General features: G+C 32.6%; 3 protein-coding genes across 12 annotated transcripts; 2 read left to right on the plus strand and 1 right to left on the minus strand.

The window, feature by feature from the left end:
- The first annotated feature begins 7,054 nt into the window (after positions 1-7,054).
- On the plus strand, positions 7,055-10,839 carry LOC129796596 (tetraspanin-9). 4 transcript variants are annotated; one of them, XM_055838678.1, is made up of 6 exons: positions 7,055-7,259; positions 8,160-8,305; positions 8,698-8,790; positions 8,942-9,133; positions 9,974-10,366; positions 10,482-10,839. In XM_055838678.1, the coding sequence occupies exons 3-6, from the start codon at positions 8,713-8,715 to the stop codon at positions 10,527-10,529; spliced, it is 711 nt and encodes a 236-aa protein (XP_055694653.1). In that variant the 5' UTR covers positions 7,055-7,259; positions 8,160-8,305; positions 8,698-8,712; the 3' UTR covers positions 10,530-10,839. The 4 variants fall into 4 exon arrangements, with proteins under 4 accessions (XP_055694653.1, XP_055694652.1, XP_055694654.1 ...); XM_055838677.1 differs by lacking the exon at positions 8,160-8,305; XM_055838679.1 differs by lacking the exon at positions 8,160-8,305 and having other exon boundaries at positions 7,055-7,215.
- Positions 10,840-12,200: 1,361 nt separating this feature from the next.
- LOC129796589 (uncharacterized) lies at positions 12,201-17,138 on the minus strand. 7 transcript variants are annotated; one of them, XM_055838658.1, is made up of 6 exons: positions 16,622-17,138; positions 16,219-16,551; positions 14,741-14,924; positions 14,641-14,660; positions 13,143-13,329; positions 12,201-13,052 (listed from the first exon to the last, which is right to left on the minus strand). In XM_055838658.1, the coding sequence occupies exons 1-6, from the start codon at positions 16,841-16,843 to the stop codon at positions 12,544-12,546; spliced, it is 1,455 nt and encodes a 484-aa protein (XP_055694633.1). In that variant the 5' UTR covers positions 16,844-17,138; the 3' UTR covers positions 12,201-12,543. The 7 variants fall into 7 exon arrangements, with proteins under 7 accessions (XP_055694633.1, XP_055694637.1, XP_055694636.1 ...); XM_055838664.1 differs by lacking the exons at positions 12,201-13,052; positions 13,143-13,329 and adding an exon at positions 13,378-13,551 and having other exon boundaries at positions 14,197-14,660; XM_055838665.1 differs by lacking the exons at positions 12,201-13,052; positions 13,143-13,329 and adding an exon at positions 13,385-13,551.
- Positions 17,139-17,359: 221 nt separating this feature from the next.
- On the plus strand, positions 17,360-19,640 carry LOC129796595 (transmembrane protein 272-like). The gene is given in 8 exon segments (XM_055838675.1): positions 17,360-17,457; positions 17,647-17,965; positions 18,101-18,167; positions 18,233-18,386; positions 18,450-18,560; positions 18,622-18,649; positions 18,651-18,742; positions 18,817-19,640. Coding segments are annotated over 6 exon segments (756 nt in total). The 5' UTR covers positions 17,360-17,457; positions 17,647-17,965; positions 18,101-18,119; the 3' UTR covers positions 19,140-19,640.
- The last annotated feature ends 4,960 nt before the right edge of the window (positions 19,641-24,600 follow it).

Here is a 24,600-nt window from a genome sequence, read left to right on the forward strand (position 1 = left end):
GAAATGAAAACAGATAAGAAAAATCCACGATTAAGGTGAACACAGCATATAAAGAATTAGTATGTCATATGTCGAGTTGATTTAGTTTAAAATGAAAGCTATGTTAAATGTCTAATATTATATTTTAAATCTATTTTGCAACTCCCTTCCGAAAGGGGCAGAGTGTAGAAAATTATAAAAATTTTCTGAACTCACATTATTTCTTGCGCCTGCCGAATTCAATTTTTACCATGCATAATATCTACAATTACCATTTATTGTATTGTAGGTCTTCTTTTCGGATGCCTTAAACTATTGTTTGACGAAATCATCCAAAATCGTAGCATACCAAGTATTTTAACTTCAAACTTTAGCTTCTGATCTTTGTAACATCTTTGTAGATATTCTTTGGGGTTTCTTCTGAATTAACAAGAACTGTCGTACATATTTGTAAATTTACTTTATATGTACATACCAAACCCTCATGGCAATGCGAAGGTTAACGTAGGTTATGAGAATTATTTAATTACGTTTGCATCTCTAACTCGCATAACTCGTTAACCTTCGCATTGCCATGAGGGTTTGGTATGTACATATAAAGTAAATTTACAAATATGTACGACAGTTCTTGTTAATTCAGAAGAAACCCCAAAGAAAAAAAGATAGATAGATAGGTGAACCTTTATAAGGGTTTTCCGGTAATAAGGAGAACTTGTATATTTTATGATTATTTATTTAGAAAAAAAAAACTCACCCTTATTTGAAAGTTAGGCTCTTTCAAAATGATATCGTGCCGCATAATTACAATGGGTTCAGTAGGGAAGGTCCAAGAGTGAACTGAGCCCGGTCGACCTGTCGGAGCCCAGATTCAGATTTTTTGAGGCGACAACGTATATCGTCATCTGACCACTGCGACCAAAAGAGGCCTATTGTGGTAGTCGGAGCCCAGAACACCCCCCAAAATTTTCAGTCTTCAGATGTGACCCTCCCACACAGATGAACATTGGTCCAATCCCAGAATCAGGGACACGATTGCGATGCGTCGTGAATGTTCGCCAGTTCCCAAAATGTACTATATATAATGTTATTAGTTTATTTAAATGCATTTTTAATAATTATACTCATCTTCTTAATTAGCAAAATGGTTTCAACAACTTTTACTGATTTTTACATTACTTTAATTAAATAGCCCGCTCGTAAATTATCCGGACTTCCAATAAGTTAGTGACAGATCATATAGGCTCAAGTTTTCTGAGTTTTAGTAATCCGAGTGTAATCCGTTTCCAGAACTCCCGAAAGCCAGTCTCTTGGTTATCCTCCAAAGCGATAGGATGATCTTTCCGGTGTTCCGCCGACACCGGATCCCCTCTGGACCTGCGTGGGGTAGACTTCTCCGACCGTTAGACTTGTTCCGGACATTCGTATCGTGTGAATGAAAATGTAGGTTTCTTTTCGGGATCTCAATAGGACGGAATGACCATGACTCACTGTCGGTGATCTATCCCAAAACCCTGGGCAGAACTCCCGGCTGCGGGTAATTAACTCTCATTTAAACCCCCCAAACCCATACTACACAACAAGAAAACAACCTGGCAGGTTTCTCAACCAACATTTTGGAGTTTTACCAACTTCGGTGCTCAATTAATTAATTGTTCCTAAATTCCTTGAGTTTTACCATAAAGTCTATCTTATAAGAAATTTTCCTGACTTCAACATTGTGTCAGACGATTTTTTTTCTGTCACAACGGAAAAATACATTTTCAGACCATTTTCTGAACTCGTACACATATACCCTTTTTCCCAACCATGGGGTAAAATGGGTATATTATGTTTTTTTTGTTCCTTAATTTATTAAGGAATGAGATAAGAATGATTTATTTAAGAATGAGATGCTTTTTTCAGTGATAAAATATTAGTAATATCGGGTAACTAAACATCCTAAATTGTAAGTAATAGTTATACTTTTTTTATTCTTACGGTTTCCATCCATTTAGAATATGTAGTTATATTGAGCAGGGAAAAATATTTTTAAAAGAAAATTTAAAATTTATGTCAAAAAAGCAATACTTTTATGCCCCAAGTTATACTTTTTAATATCAGTGTTTTACTGGAAAACTCAAAATTTTCCCTGTGTAAGTATTCACAGAATTTGACAGATACACCCAAGTACTTTTTTTTTGAGTTATCTATTGTATATTTTAATATTAAGAAATCTCGCAAAGAAATTATTACCTGCCAAAGGGCGGTAATGAATCATAATTTAATTAAAAAATATCTTAATATTTAAAGCTGAAAAGTTTGCATGTTTGTGGCACATGAACTTCTCCGAAACGGCTGGGCCGATCTTGATGAAATTTGGTATGGGGGTGTGGGGATCAATACGAATTACAAGCGAGCGCTATATAAGATTCTGCCCCTCCCCCCTCACCCCTTCATAGTGTCCCCATATGGAGATTTGATATTTTCCCATTTTCTACCTACAGAAAGGTCAAATTGCTGAACATAAATGGTATTATCCGTTTACCACTTTCCGCACATGGTGCAACATTTGGTATATAAATTAATAAAAAAAAACACTTATGGGAATTCCACTTGCGCACAATAATACGCAACGCATATATGTAAATAACAAAACCTAATTAAAAAAAATCACTACCAAAATCTTATATCCTCTCAATTCTGAAATGATTAAATACAAAACGACAAAGAAGACTCTTCTCGTTCTTTTTAATTTTTTTTCTCCTGGAATGCTTAATTCAATTTTGTTACATTATAAACTTTTTATTAGAGTACATTATAGCAAAAATGTTGAAATAATATGATTGCAACAGCTGTACGGAAACTGAAAAAGCAATGAATAATGAGTCAACTAGTTATGACAGTTCGTATGGGTAACTGGGGAAAAATTATTCTTTAGGAAGAATGGAATGCAAAATATCAGATAGGAATAAAACGCGATAAAAAAAAGTCAGTAAAAAATTTTCACATTTTCTCCCAAATTATAGGGGAGAGCGGGGTTAAAAAAGTCACTTAAGGGTTTAGAAAAAGCTCAAAATATCATATTTCCCAAACAGATAAAGCAAAATGTATAGCTCAATTCTTTAGGATATTTCTTGCCCTACAACTCTTTCTCAGATCATTTTGTTCTATCTAGCTAGGAAATATGATATTTTAAGCTTTTTCCAAACCCTTAAGTGACTTTATTAGCCCCGCCCTCCCCTAGTTCGGAAAAATGTGAAAAAAATGATAGTGGAAAGCCCTACCAATCTTTAATAATTAACTTTAATTTAGTGATTATCCAAGCAATAGTTTAGGAGTAAAAAATAAATAAACAAAATTTTGGTCCCATTTCCCAAACTTTTGTGTATTCAGAAAAATTGTTTTCCAACACTTTTCTTTTAGCGATTTTTCAATCCGATTATTTTTTTCTCCCTAGCTGGGTTAATGTTGAAAATGTTTCCAAGGTGTATTTTTCACTAACTTTTTATGATTTTTCTATAGGGGAAGGCAGGGCTATTAAAGTTACTAAAGGGTTTGGAAAAAGCCTAAAATATTAGTTTAGCTATCAAGTATTATCAATCTCTCTTAGGTAGATCTAAGGTCAATCTCTCAAATAGAAAATCCTTGGAAATATCGGAAAATTCCATTGACTTTATTTACCCTACTTGTGACTATATTTATCCGCCGATTTAAAAAAGAAATGAGAGTGTTTATGTTCTGTGCTCTTAAAAAACTCGAGAAAAACTGCCTAAAAGAAACTGACGGAATTCGAATGTATATAAAAATTGACCACAGAAGAAGGTGAGGTGATTCGCCGAAAGCTCTTGTAAAAATTGCTTTTTTCTCGGATTGACACGCATCCTTGACGCCCTAAAGGAAGTATCGTTGGAAAGGTCTCAAGGGCTCCAACAACAACATAAGACCTCTACTCTAAATATAATTCTAACAGAAAAATTTCGACCAAAGTGTACCCACTCACATTCGTTACTGTTCTCTTATAATTGAGCATCAAACTGCAGCCGGTCGGACAATCGGAAATTTTTTTTTTATTTGGGGTCTATAATTCGTGCTCACACCAATTTTAAACGTAATTGGACGACTTTCAATTTTAAGTAAATTTGATTTAAAAGCGTGATAATTTATGAGGAAATATTACTTTGGAAAAGCGGTCAAAAGAGGGGCAAGAAAACGCAACTTTTCTACAATCAGTTTAAAAGTGGACATAGAAGCTGTGCTATTCTTTTCTTGGAAAGAATCACAGCTAAAATAATAAGGGCTCGTGTTATTTGAGTAATTGTCATTTGAGTAACATCAAAAATTCGTCTTGTTTGAGTGTTTTTGGCTTAACTCCTCACAGGTAAGGTTTAATAGGGGTAAGAGATTTTAATAAAATTACCTAAAAGTATGCAAATCGAAAAGCGCGTAATTTATTTTTACAAGTTAAACCTACATTAGTCAATCCGAGCCCCCAATCATGTGTGAGCAAACACCATTTTAAGCTATAATATGGGGTGGTATATTAGTAGGGGATGAATAATACGGTATCCCGAAAAATTTTTAAAATAAAAAAATCGCGTTATCTGACCTTTTAGCAGGTAGAAAATGAGAAAAAAATAATTTTTCTGTGGGGGCGCTTTGGAGGAGGGGGCGGAATCCCATATAGCGCTTGCAACTCGTATTGACCCCTTCTACCCCTATACCAAATCTCAGCAAGATCGATTCAGTCGTTTCGGAGGAGCTCATGTGCCACAGACACAGACAGACTTTTCATCTTTATATATTAAGATACATGTATATATTTCTTAAGCTTGGATATAAAGATCCGCAATATTTTGATTTTGACAATTCAATTTTAACCAAAATCCGATTTCTTATGTCATCCTAAAAAGCAAAAAATTGCAATTTTCCGCACCCCAAAAAAATGTGCACAGCTAATTTTCACGCTTTTATCAGACTATCGGTCTAATTTTTTAATATTATTTTTTCGTTGTCTCTGATGTCCATTTTTCGAATTTAATTGATTTTTTTACTGTAAAGGGAAATCATAAAAAAGGTAGTAGTACTTTAAACACAACTAAAGGACTTAAGTACGAGATCGCGTTTTCGATCTTTGAGAAAAGAATGACCATTACCAACACTCCATCATACCAACACTCTCACACCAACACTCCCTATTATTTACCCAAATAAAAATCCCCGACTGCAAAAAGCAAGGATTTTTTTCAAATAAATAATTTTTGTAAACATATTATATTTACACAAATATAAAAATTTGTGATTTATATCCATATTTTCTCAAAATACGTTAAATCTTAAATGCTGAAAAGTTTGTTTGTGGCACATGAACTCCTCCTAAACTACTGGGCCGATCTTGATGCAAGCGCCATATGGGATTCCGCCTCCATGTCTCCTTCATAACGCCCTCACGAAAATTAATTTTTTCCATTTTTTTTACCTGCTGAAGGGTAAGATAACGGGGTTTTTTATTTTAAAAATTTGTCGGGGTACTCTATTATGATTTTGTGAGGAAAATTCTAGATAATATTTTTGGATGATTCCTTCACCATTATAAATTGCTAAAGAATCATTCTTTCATGTCATTTTTTTAATCATCCAATTAATTACTTTGTGAGAATGTTGAAGTTCAAACCAATTTAACAAAAAGCTTGTCTAAACTTTCTGGATCAGCGTATATATATATATATATATACAAGGAGATACAAAAACCAAAATTTTTGACAGCTCATTTTTCATATAAAATACTTAAACAGAATGGTACAGGGATCATCCAAGAATTTGAGTGATTTCCTGGTCAGACTCTTTGACTAATGTGTGATGCCTGAAACCTTTACCTTGGATTGCACTGAAAATCCTATTCAAACCAGGGGGTAGACAAAGACTCTATTTCCATAGGAATTCACTGCTCACTCGCTGAGACACCTAGGAAAATGCTTCAATCTGAAAAAATCCACCACCACTGGATAGATAATTTAATATTCTATTGATTGATAGCTTTTGAGGGGTGTCTCACGAAGATTAATGCACTAAAACTGATTTGAAAAATTTTGATGCACTTTTTGGAAATAAAGTGACGTCATTTTCTTCCTTTAATTTCTCTGCAAACCGTCCGCCATTATTTGCTGTGTTCGGGTAAAAAAGGGCTTTGTCTACCCCCTGATTCAAACCATTCTTAGATCCTTTCGAGGTATATTGGGAGCCATAATAGTATATCAGCATTTTGTAACGCTTGATGTTCGTTTATAATCAGACCAATGAGTTTGAAAATGATAAATAATTAATAAAAAATAGGTCTAGCATTTTAGATGCGGGCGTGAATGAGTTAAAAGCAAAAATTTCTGCGAAAGATATAAATATTAAAAGTTGTATAAAATATGAGTTTTATCAGATAATAAATAAGAAAGAAACTATATAGATATATCTAGAAGTCGCATATGTATATGGGAAGGGTGAATAATAATCTAAATAATCTGACCCTCCGCTATTTATCAAACCTGAGTAGATATAGGATCAGTTTCAATCTTGATCATCTTTTGCTTCCTCGAAGGCATATTTCGCATATTCTTTAAATATTGCATCAAGATTTATTTCGTATAAGGTACTATAGTGCTTGTTATTGCCAATTTGGTAGTACCTATATTTTTTTTAAATTATTGTTTTCTAATATATTTTTTTTACATAAAATTTAATTTATTAGCTTTCTAATACAAATTTAATCTTAATGGGTCTAAGAATACAAGAAAAATCTCGATTTATCTTTGAAAATTCAATACATACTTTTTTTTTCAGTCGTGTATGAAATTTCTGAACATTTGGAGACTGAAACACGAAAACTAGTTTTATGATGCCATCTATTTCCCCTCTTTCCTGCATATTTCTTGCCCAATAAATTCTTTACACACATTAACAAATTTTAAGATTGTATTATGTATAATTCATTACTGTATTTACGTGTGTTTGTCGTATATCAGAAACATTATAAAATTGTTGAGTTTTTTTTCAAGCGGCTTTTACTTTGACCAACACACGTTCAAGCCCACCAAACTTGTGTCCAAAGCAGACGCCTTTAGTTTGTTTGTAACGTTCGTTCCACACGGTTTCTCCAGACTCTTGATTTTTTATACAGTGTGTGAAAAAAGAATATTTTGCGTTTTCCACCATTTGTTTTATTTTACATACACAAAAATTATTTTTCCTTCAACCTCTTAAATTAAAAAGGTGATTTTAGTATTGTATCGTTATTGAGAAAAAAAAAAGAAAGTGTAAGTAAAATGCCACGGTGTCCAAAGAAGTGGTACACATTTCAATTTTATTCATCCAAAATCATTACAAACGTTTCTTATACAAAAGCTAGCGCAAATTGTGTGTTAATTCAAGACAAAATTTAACAATAAAATATTCGGTTCTCTATTTTCATTTTAAAAAATCCTTTTTTTCGGCTCAAACAAATGTGATTCAAAAAAAAAAAAAAAACTTTTTTTGCTCATCGCGAACTTTTGAAACTGGTTTTGTTTCCACCAGAGTTAAATTATAAAGGCGTTGACGCGCACTCACTTTATAAATTCAACCGCGATCGTAAAAGACTTTTTAGTAAATAATGTACAAGGGAAATCTAAAAATACAAACGATTGGATTTTTTATTGAACATAAGATCACCTCCATATCCTGTACATAGTGTTTTATTTAATGATAAAAGAAAACAAAAAGAAATGTGGACAGAATTTTCTGAAACATGCATCCGACGATTACTCATTTTTTTTGGCCATGAACAAAATATTTAGGCAGCAGTGTTCAAAATGGAAGGAGTGTGTAGTGTATGTATATACGTTCAACCATCTTTTTTTCTTCAGGCGTCAGCACGATCAAAGTTACCAGAAACTCTCGTATTTGTAATTTTTTAAGAGCTCCTTGACTATATGTAAATTGAGTTGTTTTCATTTTTTTTTAGTTTTCTTTGGAAAATTCCAATTATAATAAATGAGAATTTTTGTAATGCGTCTTTTAGTTTCATGCAAAAGTAACACACATGAATACAATTTTTCCCACAAAATTGTAAACAAAAGTTAATAAATTTAGAACTCATCACACCTAAAGCTCTATGCACTATATAGATGCTTTGACATAAAATTATGAGTGAACACAGCATGTTCTCCCTTTTGTAGGGAAGAGCATGGTCAATTATGCAAAGAAGACTATCTGGCCCATAAAATTGAAAGAATGCGTTTGGGTTGACTTACCGTCCCTTGGCTGACGCAATCGGAAGGATTTATCCTACAGCACCAAGAACAGATCTCGCGAGTTTTCCACCGTAGGAAAATGGTTTAAATACATATATATTGTTAGGCATTTAAATAGCTTTCATATGACACAGAAAGGAATTTTCTAGAATAACTAGAAATTAAAAAAATTAAAGAAGTTGGCACCCGATTTGACATAAAATGTGAAAAAACATATATTTCCCAGCGCTTTCCGGGAAATTACCACGCTTTTCTTGAGTCTATGATAATGCCCTATGATAATTTAAAAATTAAATTTGGTTACCTCTTTGGGAACTAACTCAAAGAGATCTGAATAGCCTTCTAAGGTAGTACCCCAAATGGAATATTTTTTTCTCTATAAACCATTTTTATAGAAAATTTCCTGTTCTACAACTTTGAAAAAATGTTTCTTAAGATTGATAAATACATTTTCTGTATCCAGAACAAAAGCAATAAAATGGGGTCTGGCGGGAGGATGGATAGTTGTGGACAGTGCATGAAATATAGCATGTTCGGTGTCAATTTTCTCATATTTGTAAGTATACAAAAGATATAATGCGTTTTACAAATATAATAAGATATAACACATAATATAATAGTAAAAAATATAGGAAAGTATTTATTCCTAAATTAGGCATTCGAACACCTAATTCAACAATTATTTCATTAATATTCGATTTTCTTAGTTGGGAGGTGCCATAGTTTTCGGTTTGGGACTCTGGACATTGATTGACCAAAATTTTGCCAGTGAACTTTTTGGCACAAATTTATTTACCGGCGCTGTATGGGTTCTTGTTATAACAGCTGGAATCACCTGCATTCTTTCGTTCTTTGGCTGCATGGGTGCCGCCAAGGAAGTCAAGTGTATGCTACTCACAGTAAGTAAAAAACAAAAAAGAATTGTGGAAAATGATGGTAGAAACTTATGTGCTTTTTTTTCGAAATGAGTGTCAATTGGTAAGACCTCACATTAAAAAATGGAGATCAACTTGATCGACACGTGGTTGTTTGTATTTTTAACACATTGACCCTGGCCCTGTTTTTCGCATCTTATTTTCTTATTATTACTACTCCATTCACTCAATGATTAATTTAATTAATTAATATAATACAAGCTACACATTGCAAAATTAAAGTAATTTTAATACAAAGAGTATAACTTATATACATAGTGTTATTTCAATAAAGGAATAGTATAACTAAATCTAAATCTTTCAGGTCAAAATTTTTTTTATCTGGTTGTATTAAGTACCTATATATTTTTCTTAAATATTTTAAATTAATTGGGCATTATTTCAGTAAAAATAAATGAAATAAAAAAACAAAAGACTATATATATAAATTTAATGAATCTGAATCTTGCTCTTGATTAGGTAGCGATTACAATTAAAAACTTAAATTCAAGTCCAGTCCAAGTAATTTAAAACGTCTCAGAACTAATTACATGAATGAACTTGTGGTACATAGCTAATCTGTCTTATATAAACAAAAAATCCTCTTTAACATCAGTACTTGTGGTACTGATGCTACCGTAGTGTAATACTACTACTTACCTTAGGTAATTGATGTGACTAATGTGCTGAAAAATGAGATATTGGATTATGATTTCCGTTCTGATAACCATATGAGAATCCAACAATTGAGCGATGACTCAAAATTGTGAGAAAATATCGAGAAGATCAAAATAAATATAAATTAATGTGAATCTTTTTCGACAGTACTTCATTATACTCTTCCTCATCTTTGTGACAATGCTCATTGGTGGCATTTTGGGATACGTCTTCCGCGAAAAGGTAGTGCAAACAATGCGGCAGGAAATGCACTCTTCACTCCGGCTTTACGGCAACCGGAAAACTGTAACAGATGCATGGGACCACACTCAACGTCGTCTTCGTTGTTGCGGCGTAGAATTCTATCGCGACTGGACACTTCACGGTCGCATTCCTGAATCTTGCTGCCAAGAGACATTCGGGGGGCAGAGAAAACCATGTGTTGAGTCACCAACACCGGCTAATATCTATAACAAGGGTTGCTACAATGTCACAGCAACATTCATTCAAGATCACGCAGCGATTGTTGGTGGAGCTGGAATTGGTGTAGCAATTCTCATGGTGAGAATATAAATTATTAAGATGCTCCTCAATGAAACACTAACCTACCTACTTTACCATAATATTACAAATGATCTTATGTTTATACATAAATATATTTCATTTCTTTTCTCAGATATTTGGTATGATATTTTCGTGTGCCCTATTTAAAATGATAGAGTGACACGAAAATGGACTCCACCATTTGTTCATCTTCAAAATTCGGATATAATTCGATGCGGAAAATTCATCAAAATTTTATCTTTTTTGATTATTCTCACTTAATTAATCCCTCCAATTTAGCAAAAAAAATGAAAATATATAAATTTCGAATCTTATACACACTTTAATTTTAAAAAAAGCATATTCTCTTTGATATCAAAACCGTCGTATTAAGATATTTTTTAAGAATAACAAAATGTGAATAAATGTAATCTCATTTTGTAAGTGAACCTCCTGAAAAAGAGAAATAAAAATTCTATGATATAATAAAATGTATTTTTTAAGTTTATATTCTTACGTTCTTACCTACTGATTAACAAATTACATTCTTTAAATAAATTTCAATGATATTATATGAGAAAAATACAAATCTTTATGGGACAACTCAATAATTTAAGTTTTTTACTAAAACGACTGAAACACCTCTTCTAAATTGTAGAGAGAGGGAAACCTAAAAAGTCATAAATTGAAATGTTATCGGTTCTGTGGATTTAAATTAAAACACTAAAATGTCCAAATTGGGCCACAGAATTCCAAATTCCCCTACAGAAAAATGTCTGGAAACTTTCATACTGAAATTCTATCCACTGGTTGTTTAATCTCACAGAGAAAACTTAATATTTTATAGACATTGAGGTCGATTCGTTTTTTTTTTTTTTTTCTTAACAACACTCAAATGTTGTAAAATTTTGGCAGGGTGTTTTTAAATCATTCCATTGTCGTTTTTATAATAGAAAAACAAAGTATTCGTTGTTCCTGAAAAAAAGTTAGATAGATCTTCAAAAAGCCCTGGAATTGAAATTTTCTTTCAAAAACTAGAATTAGAAATTTAAAAAAAAATCGAAATTTTATAAGAATATCCTAGAAGACGAAAAACTTTATAATATTGACGAATTTTGAGAAAAGATCTGATTATACCCCTGTACTTTTTTTTATATATTTATCGGAATGGTAAACTACAGCTGATACAGCTGTAATAATTAAACACAAATCACAATACTACAGGTCCAGAGCCCGTATTATATAACTCTCCGAGTGCTGGGAGGCTCATAAGAACTGTTCAGCCACCCAGCACTTGGAGAGTTACATAATACGGGCGCAGATTTTGGAATCAAAAAAAGAGTCTCTTGTCCATACTTTTATTCAAAAGAACTCAGTCAGTTATAAAACATAAATTACAATTTATTTGTTTAATAACAGTCAATATAATAATAATACAAACAGACCTTTCTTTATTATATAGAAGGTAGGGAAATATGATATTTTAGGCTTTTCCAAACCCTTAAGTGACTTTATTAGCCCCGCCCTCCCCTAATAATAAAAAAAGTCTAATGACGGATTAGATAATTTCGCATCCGATTAAGTATTTTAGAGAATATGTTTGTTATTATGATTACCTATTAAGCTGGCTTTTGAATGTTACAACAAACTGAAAAAAAATGATCAACCGAAAAATTTGTCGTAATAGAGTATTAGTATTTTCGTTAATAAAATATTAATTTTTTTATTAATTGGAAAACATTTCTGAGCTGAATTAAAAAAAAAATACAGTAGTCTTGTTCGATAGGTTAAAAAATGTAATATTATGAATCAACACATTCTAATCAATTCCATTACATACATACACAACATGTATTCGGTATTTATGCCTTATTTATTTGTTTTAAATTTATTTCAGAGAATTACAAGCTTTTCTTTCACATTATAAATAAAAAATTTAAAACTAGCTTAGAAGTATTTTTGTGAGATAACCCGCATACCTATTTAGGGGTAAAATGGTAGTCATTTTTAGTATCCAGAAATTTTAGGCAAAGTTAATTGCAAGTTAATTTTATTTACAATTCAGGCACAAAGTTATTCTTAAAATAAACTTAAAAGCACCCTGTATAAAAAATTTATTTCCATAATTTTAAAATGCTGTATAATTCTTATATAAACAGGTTCTCTGGCAGATAACAAGATTTATATACAAATTATTATCGAAATGAAATGTTTTTTACCTCTGCTCTTGAAACGCTGTGCTTTAAAACCTTGTTTCTGAAGAAATTGTGAATGTCAACCTGTGAAAAGGTAGCATCCGCCATTCGAATAACTTTGAGAAACATATCAAGAAAATTTGTATGGCTGCTAAAGTTTTCTTTTGTGCCAGTGTGTGAGACTCCAGACCACGAGTAAAGTGTAAATAGGGTACGACTGAAGATATGATCAACAAGTCTATATGCACATTTTGTGCCGTTACTTGTCCCTGAATACCCATTAATTTTGCAAAGTTCCTTTATGACACTCATTTTAAACTCTTCGTCTTTGAGCTTATTCTCAAATTCCTTAAATTCTACTTTTGTTGAAAAAGGAAATCCATAATCCACATCAATTGTTCCTTCAGAAGGGGTCATGACCTTTTCATGGATTCCACACTGTTGTAGCCTAAGTAACTTGTCAAGTTTCTTTGTAATTTCTTTGAAAACCTTGTCGTATGAAGGGTCAACTGAAAAATAATATCGAAAAGGAATGAAATATAGTAGGTACATATAGAATTTATAGTTTGTCTTTTGGGCAAAATTCAGTAAAAACTTACGTTTGATTCTCCTTTCTGAATTTTCATGGATATTTGTAGTGCACGTAGAGATGGAACCTATCCCTAGACTGTCCACATTTGTTGAAGATCTTTTTTTATTTTTTAAAATGGGTAATTTGGGCAAGTTAGGTAAATCTCTTTTTCTTCTTTGCGTAGTGTCTGTTCCTGGTGAAAGCGTCCGGAGTTTCTGTAAATAATATGGGAACATACAAGAAAATATCGCTAATAAACTTTACAATGTTGTTTCTATAAGTTGTATAGGTACTGCATATATTTTGCTAATGAAGAAAACTTCATTTAGATTTCAATAGGAAAATTCAGATTTATTTTCACACATCATATACAGAGGAGATTGTTAATATTATTTAATAGTTTTTCCACGCCACTTTGCCCCCGTCTCCTCATTTTTCTATTTAAAAATTTAAGTTTATTTTCACAATTCTGCATTCGTTTACATTGTTAACACAAACTAACATTTTTTTTAAACATAGGGGAACGTGGCCCAAATCCGACCTTCAAAGGTCCGTGCAGAATGAGAAAAAATTGTATAAAATTAAAAGCAATATTCTTAAAGGTAGGGGAGGGCGGGGCTAATAAAGTCACTTAAGGGTTTAGGAAAAGCCTAAAATATCATATTTCCTAGCTAGATAGAACAAAATGGTCTGAGAAAGAGTTGTAGGGCAGTAAATTTCCTAAAGAATTGAGCTATACATTTCGCTTTATCTGTTTGGGAAATATGGTATTTTGAGCTTTTTCTAAACCCTGAAGTGACTTTTTTAACCCCGCTCTCCCCTACCATTATTTGGTACCAGCCCATTTAATGCTTTTTACTCACATAACTTTCTACATTTAAATTTTTTTTTTTCAATTTTATGTAATAGTGGATTGATAAAGATCGAAGGAGGTCGGAATTGGGCCACGTTCCCCTATACAATGAACTTTTCTTAATATTTTAAGTGTTTAATAGGATTTTTTCTTAACTATTTTCATCTTTGTTGTTCTGGCTTGAATTTTCATTTTTCATCTGTAACCTAGCTATACTGTATTTCAGTACCTTGTTCTTAAAGAAATTGTAGGCATCCACCTTTGCGTAGCTATTGTCTGCCATTCTTATTACGGTGTAAAAGAGATCAAGAAAATGTGTATTATTTTTGAATGGTTCTTTTGTTCCCGTACGTGAAGCGCCGGTCCAAGAATACAGAGTAAGTAGGTCACGTGTGAAGATGTAGTCCACTAATCTATATGCACATTTTGTGCCATCGCTCGTCCCATTGCATCCATTTATCTTACAAAGCTCTTTTTTAGCATTCATCCTATATTCTTCATCTTTAAGCTTACAATTAAACTGATTTAAATCATCTTTAGTAGCAATAGGAAATATTTGTTCAAATTTCACTGAGAGCTTTTCAGTTTCCTCGTCAAGTAAGGAAAATTTCGGTAATGTGTTTTTTTGTATCCTTAAAAGCTTATCAATTTTTTTTGTTATTTCTTTTAATACCTTATCATACGTAGGATCAACTAAAAAAAAAAAGAAGCAATTTATATAATTTATTGTTGCAAATAACGCAAGTCTCATTTCGAAAAGAACTTTAACTTACGCTTGAAAGTACTACTGAATACCCTTTCCATATGATCATGAGTTATGCTTGATGGTTGCTCAGCAATCGAAATATTTTTTACGTCTTCCATTTTCATTTTATGTAATCCAGTCGTGTTTAAGGGGTTCTTAGGATCTGCATACTTAAGGGGATCACTTTTGTTCAATGACCATATACATGTTTTCTGTGAAAATGATCGATTGTGATAAAAAAAAAAGTTAGCGCCGTATTCAAATAATTGTCAATAAATTGTTTTATAGACAATCACTTCAAGATGTGAAATATGGAAGATTTTTTTCTATAAGATATTTTTATTCCACAGATCTTTTTTTTTCAAACAACATAAAAGAGCATAAAGTTAAAGTATATTTGAATCATAAGCACTAGATTCTGCTATATCATCAGAAGTAATTTCCTTGCTTCTTTGAAGTCTCATTGTACTGTATTTAAGAATTCTTTGACTAAAGAAATTCTCAGCGTCTACCTTTGCATAGGTACTGTCCGCCATTCTAATGACACTGTAAAACAAATCTACAAAGTGGGAGAATTGATTGAAGGCTTCCTTTGTACCAGAACGCGATGCTCCGGTCCATGAATAGTGTGTAAGAAGGTCTCTCGATAAGACATAATCAACTAGTTTGTAGGCACATTTTGTACCATCACTTGTGCCTGTATATCCATTAATTTTGCTCAGTTCCTTTATCGCAGCCATCTTGTATTGCTCATCTCTGAGATTACTATTAAATTCATGTAAATCTTCTTTTGTTTTAATGGGAAATTTAAGTTTCAATTCAGACGAATTTCCAGCAGATTCTTCCAAAAAATGCGTAAAGCTTTTATCAAAATCGTCCTTTTGCATGCTAAGCAATCGATCGAGTTTCCAGGAAATTGAATTGAAGATCCTGTCGTAGGATGGATCTACTGTCTCATAAAATAAAAAAAAGTACATTAGATTTTTTATCCAGAATATTATTATCTCGAATGAGAACTTACGTGTTACAATTCCTGCTAATCTTGTGGAGCTATCCACCCTCAAAGATTCAATATCAGTGTCATGTCCCTTGCCCGCACTCATCTTTTTGCTAAACCTTTCAAGATTGTATGGAAGCACTTTATGTTTCTTTCGTTTCGTCTTTAGGGGATCATTTTTCTTATGGAAAGCAGTTTCGAGTTTCTGTGAGAATGATATTTATAATAATTCCAGATATACTTTTAAGAAGGATAAATAAATATCAATTTAAAAAAAATCTACTCATACGCGTCACATCACATTATTCTTTTCACTTCTTCACAGTAAAATAAATTTTTTAATTTTTCATTACTTTGCACCTATATTAATTTTGATTTTATGATCCCAAATCAAAATTATAAACGACGCTGATTATTAATGAAGAAAGGAATCACGACGGAAATATGTGCTGTTATGTTTTTATGAAAGCTTCACGCGTAAAATATAAAATTATGAATATATTTCTTACCTTATGCTCAGTTTTTGAAGATTTCGAAATGTCGGGGATAATATTGTGCTTTTTCATTTGATGACCGTTCCAGTCCTCGAGGTTTTTGAATGACACATTACACTGATCACAAACGTGCTTCTCTGCAATATTTTCATCCTGATCGGAACTACTACCAGATGGAAATTCAGCCTGATCCCACATCATAGATTCCTCTTGATCATCTGTTACATCTCCTTCACCTACTCGGGCTGTGGATGTTGATGGTATCGGAACTTCTTGAGGGAGAACCACAGGATCTTCTTCCTTGACAAAATCTCTGACATAAATTTGTTCAATGACTTGTCCAGTACCCTGAATATAAAAAAAAATAACACATAATATAAAGGAAAATCTTTAGGTGAAAAAATAAATTCATATATACTCCATATGCCCCTTCGGTTGCCTTGAGTACACTTCCGGTTCGCTCAAAAAGATTAATTATCTCAATGAGTATATCATATGAGAATGGAGGATATTCATTGCTATCCTTATAGTTATCCTCATACTTTGTCTTTACACAAAGATAATCCCCTGTGTATTGATAATAATTTTTCACGAGAAATACCCTCTGCTTGAGTGTAAAAGACTCTAATTCCGATCGCATCCTTACACGTTTAGATTCCTTTTTTCACAGTAATTTTTCTTTACTCTTCTTATTTTTTCACTTCTTTAACAAATAATGATCTTTAAATCAGAATAGATATTTCTAGCGAATATTTTACGAGTTTTTAATAGTTTTTACAGTTTTATTAGAAATTTTCTTTATTGTTTACACGCCAACTAAAAACATATACATAATGTGACATTCCAGTGTCGTAGATTTTTTTTCCGAAAATATTGTTTGGTTATTTTCGAATTTCGAAGAATTTTTCGAAAAAAATTCCTAAATAAAAAAAATGGAAAAACATTTTACAAATAAGACGAATAGGACAAATAAGTCTTAAGGCCAGGGGGATGCCCAACCCCGAGAAATCAGTACTTTTAGTGAGGCAGCAGATTCTTCCGATCAAAATAAGGGATCAGTTTGCACAATTCCACTTGCAATCGAAAGTACATTTAATTAGCTTTCGATTGATCCCTATCTCATTATCGAAATAACATTATTAATATAAAAAAAAGTTAAAGTGTTTCTCGGGAATCGGTCGAGATTGAGCGAGATTCGAGAATTCCTCATACATTTTGTTCAACAAAAAGTGACTTTTCTTCACTGAAAATGAGGTTAAACCATCCCCTTGCTTAAGGCATATTTCTTTTGAATAAAATTTAGAAAATATTAAATATATAAAATCATAAAAAAAGGCATTTTTTAATTTTTTATATTATTTACTACATTTTATTGAAAAGAAATATGCCTTAAGATTTATTTGTCTTATTTGTAAAATGTTTTTCCATTTTTTTTTTATTTAGGAATTTTTTCGAAAAATTCTTCGAAATTCGAAAATAACCAAACAATATTTTCGGAAAAAAAATCTACGACGCTGGATTGTCACATTATGTATATGTTTTTAGTTGGCGTGTAAACAATAAAGAAAATTTCTAATAAACCTGTAAAAACTATTAAAAACTCGTAAAATATTCGCTAGAAATATCTATTCTGATTTAATTAAAAATCATATTTGTTAAAGAAGTGAAAAAATAAGAAGAGTAAGGAAAAATTACTGTAAAAAAGGAATCTAAACGTGTAAGGATGCGATCGGAATTAGAGTCTTTTACACTCAAGCAGAGGGTATTTATCGTGAAAAATTATTATGATTTTTTTCTGTTTAAAATGTCATAATGTTTGTAACCGACGGCACTGATTGCATGACAACTGACAAGGATGTTTTCATCAAAAATGCTTTGTTTTTTTGTATCTTTCTAGTTGATTTAAATTAATAGCGATGGCTACTTTACCAACAACTCGCTACAATGAAATTTACGCTCAGCAGGTAAGACATTTCATCTGTCCTATCTAGGTTAATAATTTAGAAGGAATGTTTATTATATTTTGTAGACACAAACAGGGCATTCTGATTTACCGTCTTATCAGGCATCCATCACAAATTCTGCAAATAGTGACAACACCCAAGTTCTACCGTCAACAACTGTTCACAGTAACTACAATTTAGGTGATCCCCCGACATATGAGGAGGCAATTGATCCCGATGGTATGTGTTATGTCCGTGGAGGCGTTAGAGAAAATGTACAAATTCAGTATTTTTTTTTTGCAGCACCCCCGCCTTCGTACGATTCTCTTTATGGCCGTGTTCGTGAAGTACACAGATCATCAAAGGGATTTTTGGATTTTCTCAAAAATATCGTCATTCTTTTATTAGGAACCCGTGAGTGGTGACACATAAACTAATAAGTGTAATAGTTCTTAATTATTTTGTTCCTTTCTAGTTGGATTTACGGTAATTCTTGGAGCAACAACTTGTACCAATATGTATGATAATTTTTGGCTCCATTTATCTATATGACTGCCCCCAAGGCGAATACATTCCTGTGTACCTTCTCGTTGGAGGTGAGTTGTATTAAAAAGAAAAATGCAGTATTATATCACACCAATGTTAACAACAATCGTTTCATACTTTGTAGGGGGTTTCGGGGTCATAAAGCAATTGCTACACCTTTCGACTCGTGTACGGAGTCGTGAACAGCAGGTAGAGGAGGAGATGCGACAGTCGTCCACACAAATGCTTTTAAATTGCTTCATTTTAGGCTGGTTCATCATCGGATCCTACTGGGTATATAAAGAGTATGAACCGAACTATGATCCAACAAAAGGAGAATTTTGCAATAAGTCTCTCTATTTATTTGCCTTCTGGCTGGTAACTTCTATCTACATTACCACCGGGCTCGTGCTCTTTGTCCTTTGCTTTATTAGCATAGCTAGTGTCATTGCAAAACGCCACACATAGACTTTTTTATTGATGCCCTAATGACCTGAATGCTGACGATTTTATTATCAGATAAATCACTTAAAAAATATAAGGCCTCACGAAGTACCATATTTGATATAAGTAAGAGAAAAATTATTACCAAGTGTGATCAACAACTCAGTTTCCCCATAAAACTGTTATTATATTAAAAGATCAAGTTTTTTTTGTTATCTATTGGCGAAATATTTTGAGTGAATTGGTTGAATTATACATACCGATTCTTAGCCCTTAAAAAATTTAGAATCCTTGCTATTTTCTTTTAATTTTTTATTCTAAACCCTTGAGTATGGGGTACTTAATATAGCATTTTTCACTCTTTAATTTTAGAAAGGTGTGAACTTTTTCATCGCCCGGAAACATAAACAGTAAAAATTGGCTCACTTTCTGGACAGAAACCGTGCAGTGTGTATGCTTGTAAAATTATTATACCTCTTACCCATCTTACATATAATAATAATAATAATAATTGTTATTTTATAAGTTGTGATATTATTATTCCTCTGCTGTCACTGTTTGGCAATGAGATGTAATTTTTTTTTGCCACCAAGTCAGTTTCCATTTTTGCTACAACTGCGACGAGAATATCCCATCTATGGAGGCTAAACTGAATAAATACCAGCGTAGCAGTTGCTTTCAGTGTTCCAGTTGCCAACAAAACCCTCTCAGTAATGACTACAAAAGTTACAGGCAGAGCCTCGGAAGGGGAACGTATTTCATTGCTCTAAACGAGTATGCAAAGCAACTAGCTGTAATCCATCCAAAATATGTACTACTTGGCATGCCTAGCGTGTCGTTGAATGCCTCAGGATGTAGGTATTCCGAATCAAACTGTAGCCTGAGGATGAGTATGTCAACGCTACGGAGATTTGCTCTTCTAAACAACGGTGAAGATGCAAACAGTTGTCTTCCACTGTGTTATCACGAGAATGGCAAAGCCAATTGAGGAGAACCTCCAGGAATTGGGTGGCCAGAGCAAAAAAATTAAGGAAAATTGTTGTCGATTACTTCAAGACAATTTTCTATACTATCTTGTGAGGGATGTCAACATTTGTCGTGTCCTGGCGGAACAGAACTTCGACATGACAAAGTTGCTATTAAAGATGCCATTGCAGGGCAGCGGAAACTCAAGGAGGATGATGAAAAGGAGTTAACGGATCTCCTTGATTGTCATTTTGATCCGGAGAAGCAGCCAGCTAATGGTCAGTGTCCCGGAAGACAAAAAAGAGACGCTTCCAGAGCAGATAAACTTTGAGGATTTCACGTAAGTTTCAGTGAAAGATTTTTTTAGAAAAGAATTTATTTTAGAAATTAATTCTTAAGAGCTTTTGAGAACTTCAAGAAATTCAAAGTGAAAGAACAGAACTCTTGAGTTAATTTGTTGAAAAAGAAAGATCTTTTTCTCTTTAAAGAATTCTTGAATAGAGAGTGAGAGAAGTTTGTTACTAAATATTTAGGACTTTTCATTGAATTATTTTATTTATTTTTAAATAAATAATTAGTTGGTATACCTTGTTTATTAGTTTTGTAATGAAAAATTTGATTTCCTTCCTATTTTAGGGTGACGCGTAATGCTGTACGTGAATCTCAATCCGACAGTAAGGTGAAAAGGGAAGGTCAAGAGCAGAAGCCGGAGCAACAGAAGCAGCAAGTTGAGGAAGGTGGTGAACCCAATAAGGTGGAGAAAGCTGCTCAGGAGACAGTTGAAACGCCTTCGATGCCTGAGACGCAGGAAAAGAAGAAGCCAGAATCGACCACCTGATGCCAGTTGTGAAGGAAGCAACAACGGTGAAGGTGCAAACAGGTGTGAAGAGAACCTCCAGGAAGACAATTTTCTATACCATCGTGTGAGGGATGTCAACATTCAAAAGGTAAAGACATCTAGTTTTATCAAAATAAGTAAAGAATATGATTGAGTTCAGAAGGGTAGGAAATTAATTTGTTTCGACTTAGAAAGAACTAATTCAACTTCTATAGGATACCACTCAAGCTTGTTTTATATAAAAAAAAATTGATAAAAAAAATTTCATGAATTTCAGAGAGATAAGTTTGTTTCTAAATATTTGTCTAAAAATTCGATACTAAAAAAAACCTTAGTGTACAAAATTCTATCTTAAAATTTCTTTAGCTGCAATTCAACGTATTATTAATATCTTTGTGATTTCCCTTATTTCAGTTTTTTTTTAAAACTACTTTTAACTTATTTTACGATAATAATATAAATCTCCATTAATGATTGTTACTTGAACGAATTAACGAATTTTTTTCTTTATAGCTGCCCAGGTGCTTCCATGTTTGTCTTCAAGTTACCAAATGGTGAGAATATTCTCCACACAGGAGATTTTTGGGCTGGAAATGTTTCCAATTCTACCTCGATACAACGTAAGTTAAAAGAACTTTAATTATTATTATTATTTTAAATGCAACCCATCCAAAAATTAACATAAAATCAACTATAAAATGAGCATGATCAGAAATACTGCAAATTATCTATATAGCATATTTCCTGAAATGATTGTTTGTGGAAACGGCAGGGCCGATGGTGATAAAATGGAGGTAGAGGGCCTCAATATGGATCTACCTGCTGAAGGTTCAGATAAAGGGTTTTTTTTATATTAAAAATATTTCGGGGGTACTGTATTATTCAGCCCCCCTCCCCTCACACGTGTGAATTTGCTCACACGGGTTTGGGGGCTCAGGTTGGTTTTTTATGCACATTACCTATATAATAAAGAAAGGTAATCGTATCTATACAGTTCCTTATATCAGGTGGTTTCCAGTGTCCGTATCCATTTTCCCCCCAAAGTCCCTCTTCAGGTAGCCCCCATTATAAGGTTCATGCATTTTTTTTGCGAATTTTTGGGATTTTATAAGTGACTCTTTTGGGATTTATAAGTGACTCTAATCTACTTATAAACCATCATATTTTTTTTCATTAAAATTTGCGCTGAGTGCAACAAATCCCCGCGAAGCGGGGTGGGGAAAATTAGAGCGAAGCGACAATTTACCTCGTCATAATATAATTTTTATATGCTACTGCAACTCATGGTCATAACGAGTGATTTTAAAAGCTTTTTTGCAACCCTTTTTTTTAATCCTTTGAAACAAAACTTAGGTATAAAATGATTAATTTTAAAACTTTTTGCAGATATTTATCATCTCAAACAATCTTGCTCAGTCAGGATGAAAATATTGATATGGCTTTAGAGGAGCCTTCTTTCTTCTATTTTCTTACGAAAAAAATGCTAATTTTTGCAATCGGAGGTTAGAGATATCTTATATGCCTACATATAACGTGTCATAAGACTTTTGTATGTCATGTCTTACGTATGTTTTCTGGATTTTATCAATTTTATGCAAAAAATTATGTTTTAGAGATTAACTTTTTAACCCTGAATTTGTGTTGTGTTAGTAGAAAAATACCCTGTGATTCATTTGCGGGAAGAATTATTCATTCCTCAGTGAAAAATCTGCGATTCCCAGAAATTATTTGGCTCAATTTTTGTCAATTACGGGAATTCGCAGAGTATTTTTTTTCTTCACTGTTAATTTTTTATAATACATAGCTTTTGCTACTTTCAATTTTTTTTTTCAAATCTTTTATTTGCACTTTGAAAGATTTTTTTTTCTTTTCCGCGTTTTCTTTTTTTTTATTAGAAGAGAGATGGGTTTTGTATTTTATTCCGAATCTTTATAATTTTGCGGAATTCTTTTAAATTAAATTTTTGCTGAATTTAGAACCTTTCTAGGGATGAACGGGAAACATTTAGCGACAGTTTTTTCCCTATAACCTCTAGCCGCGAAAGTGCGGAACAATTTAATAAAATTTAAAAATTACTAAGAGCCTTTTTGGGGACGAATGGAAAGCATTCTGTGGCAAATGTTTTCCCCCCAAAACCTCTAGTTTTTCTTGCATAACCAGGATGAATGAAAAGGTCAAAACGAATGTTATCGACAGGCCTTTTCCCTGGGAAATGCATCAGAAATTAATAATATTTTACAATTTTCTTTCTTTTTTTTTATTATAATTTTTTCCTTAATTATTGGTGATATTTTCTGACATTTTGTGCTCGTATGTGTGGTTTAATTCAGCCCCTTCACTCACACCTTATCTACCCTTTAAGCCTTTTAAGCGCTGCCAATTTACGTTCATTTTCTTTCTTATTAAATTTTAATTTATTTCAAATCACAATTTATTTTCTTTATTTTTTTTTCCTCAATATCTTCCTGATTCTTGATCTTGCCTTTTATGTAATTGATCGTTCAGGTACTATCGCTTTAATTTATTTTTGCAAGGATATCTGATAGGAAGAGTTTTGCATTCTCTTTCAATTCCATCTGCTTAATGGTAGTTACTGATATCCTTGGTAAGCTTTTCTTTGTATAGCACGAGACCTCTCGCGTCCATTGCGACTTTATTATGGTTCTTTAGTAACCACCCCCCCCCCCCCCGCGGGAAGATCAGCTTTGTCTGATTTTTCGGTGAAAATTCTTTTCTTTATAAAGATTTTCCGGGAAATTATCGGGATTCGTCCTGAAGTTTCACTGTGGTTCTTGGAACGAGATGTTGACTGTGTTCCCTCCTTCCAGATCCAACCGAATACCCTTGAGATGGTGGACCTTGTTGTCCCTTTTCTCATTCTTCAGGTGTGGATTTTCCGCCCAAGTTTTGGCTCGTGTGGAACTCAATGTCTTTTCCAAGAGTTTAATTTTTTTGTTAACTCTTTCCTTTCTAGATTCCTCTGCCATATTATCCTGCAACTTTATTTTTGTATTTTAATTTCTTCTTCATAAGCAGTTAGTTCGATTATGTTGGGCGCCATAAATATATACCAACCCTCCCATTGAAAGACAGGGTGGTTATATTTAAAATGATTTTGTGGTGTTTTATTTTATAATTAATTTTTGTTCGTGAAATATTAAAAGAAAATTTGAAACTAAAATTATAAGTGACCCATGAAATATTGAACATTGTTTTTTCACCTTTGAAACGAATCGATTCTTCTAAAGAGCTCTCGCGAGTAAAAATTCCTCAAAAATTGTGAAAAAGACTTTAAAAACATAAAAAACTATTAAAATAAGTGAATTAGTGAAAGACGTGATACATGCAATTAGTGGTGAGTCTACATTTTTATTACAATTTTTATAAATAATTAAGTTTTTAATCTTTGTGTTTGTATAATTTATTATACACATAATTTGTTATTTTTGCAATCGGAGGTTAGAGATATCTCATATGACTTACGTATAACGTGTCATAAGACATGTTAATAAGTATGTTTTATGGATTTTATCAATTTTATGCAAAAATTTATGTTTTAGAGATGAAATTCTATTTTCTTGACCTTTATATAAGACTTTTTGATGCATTTATATAGTTTGTCTCCTTTTCCTGAAAGAAAATTTGGAAAAATAAAAATTATGTGCAAAATTGGTGTTTCCG

Source organism: Lutzomyia longipalpis, chromosome 4 (genome assembly GCF_024334085.1).
Source record: "Lutzomyia longipalpis isolate SR_M1_2022 chromosome 4, ASM2433408v1".
NCBI classification, from domain to species: domain Eukaryota; kingdom Metazoa; phylum Arthropoda; class Insecta; order Diptera; family Psychodidae; genus Lutzomyia; species Lutzomyia longipalpis.

Coding starts and splice junctions, on each gene's coding strand:
- LOC129796596 (XM_055838676.1), top strand. Junction 8,791..8,941: donor GTGTCAATTTTCTCATATTT/GTAAGTATACAA, acceptor CGATTTTCTTAG/TTGGGAGGTGCCATAGTTTT. Junction 10,367..10,481: donor TTGGTGTAGCAATTCTCATG/GTGAGAATATAA, acceptor TTCTTTTCTCAG/ATATTTGGTATGATATTTTC.
- LOC129796589 (XM_055838658.1), bottom strand. CDS start 16,843: ATGCGATCGGAATTAGAGTCTTTTACACTCAAGCAGAGGGTATTTCTC. Junction 14,925..16,218: donor CTTCAAAAACTGAGCATAAG/GTAAGAAATATA, acceptor TCATTTTCACAG/AAAACATGTATATGGTCATT. Junction 13,330..14,640: donor TTGATCCTACGTATGATAAG/GTATTAAAAGAA, acceptor TATTATTTACAG/AAACTCCGGACGCTTTCACC.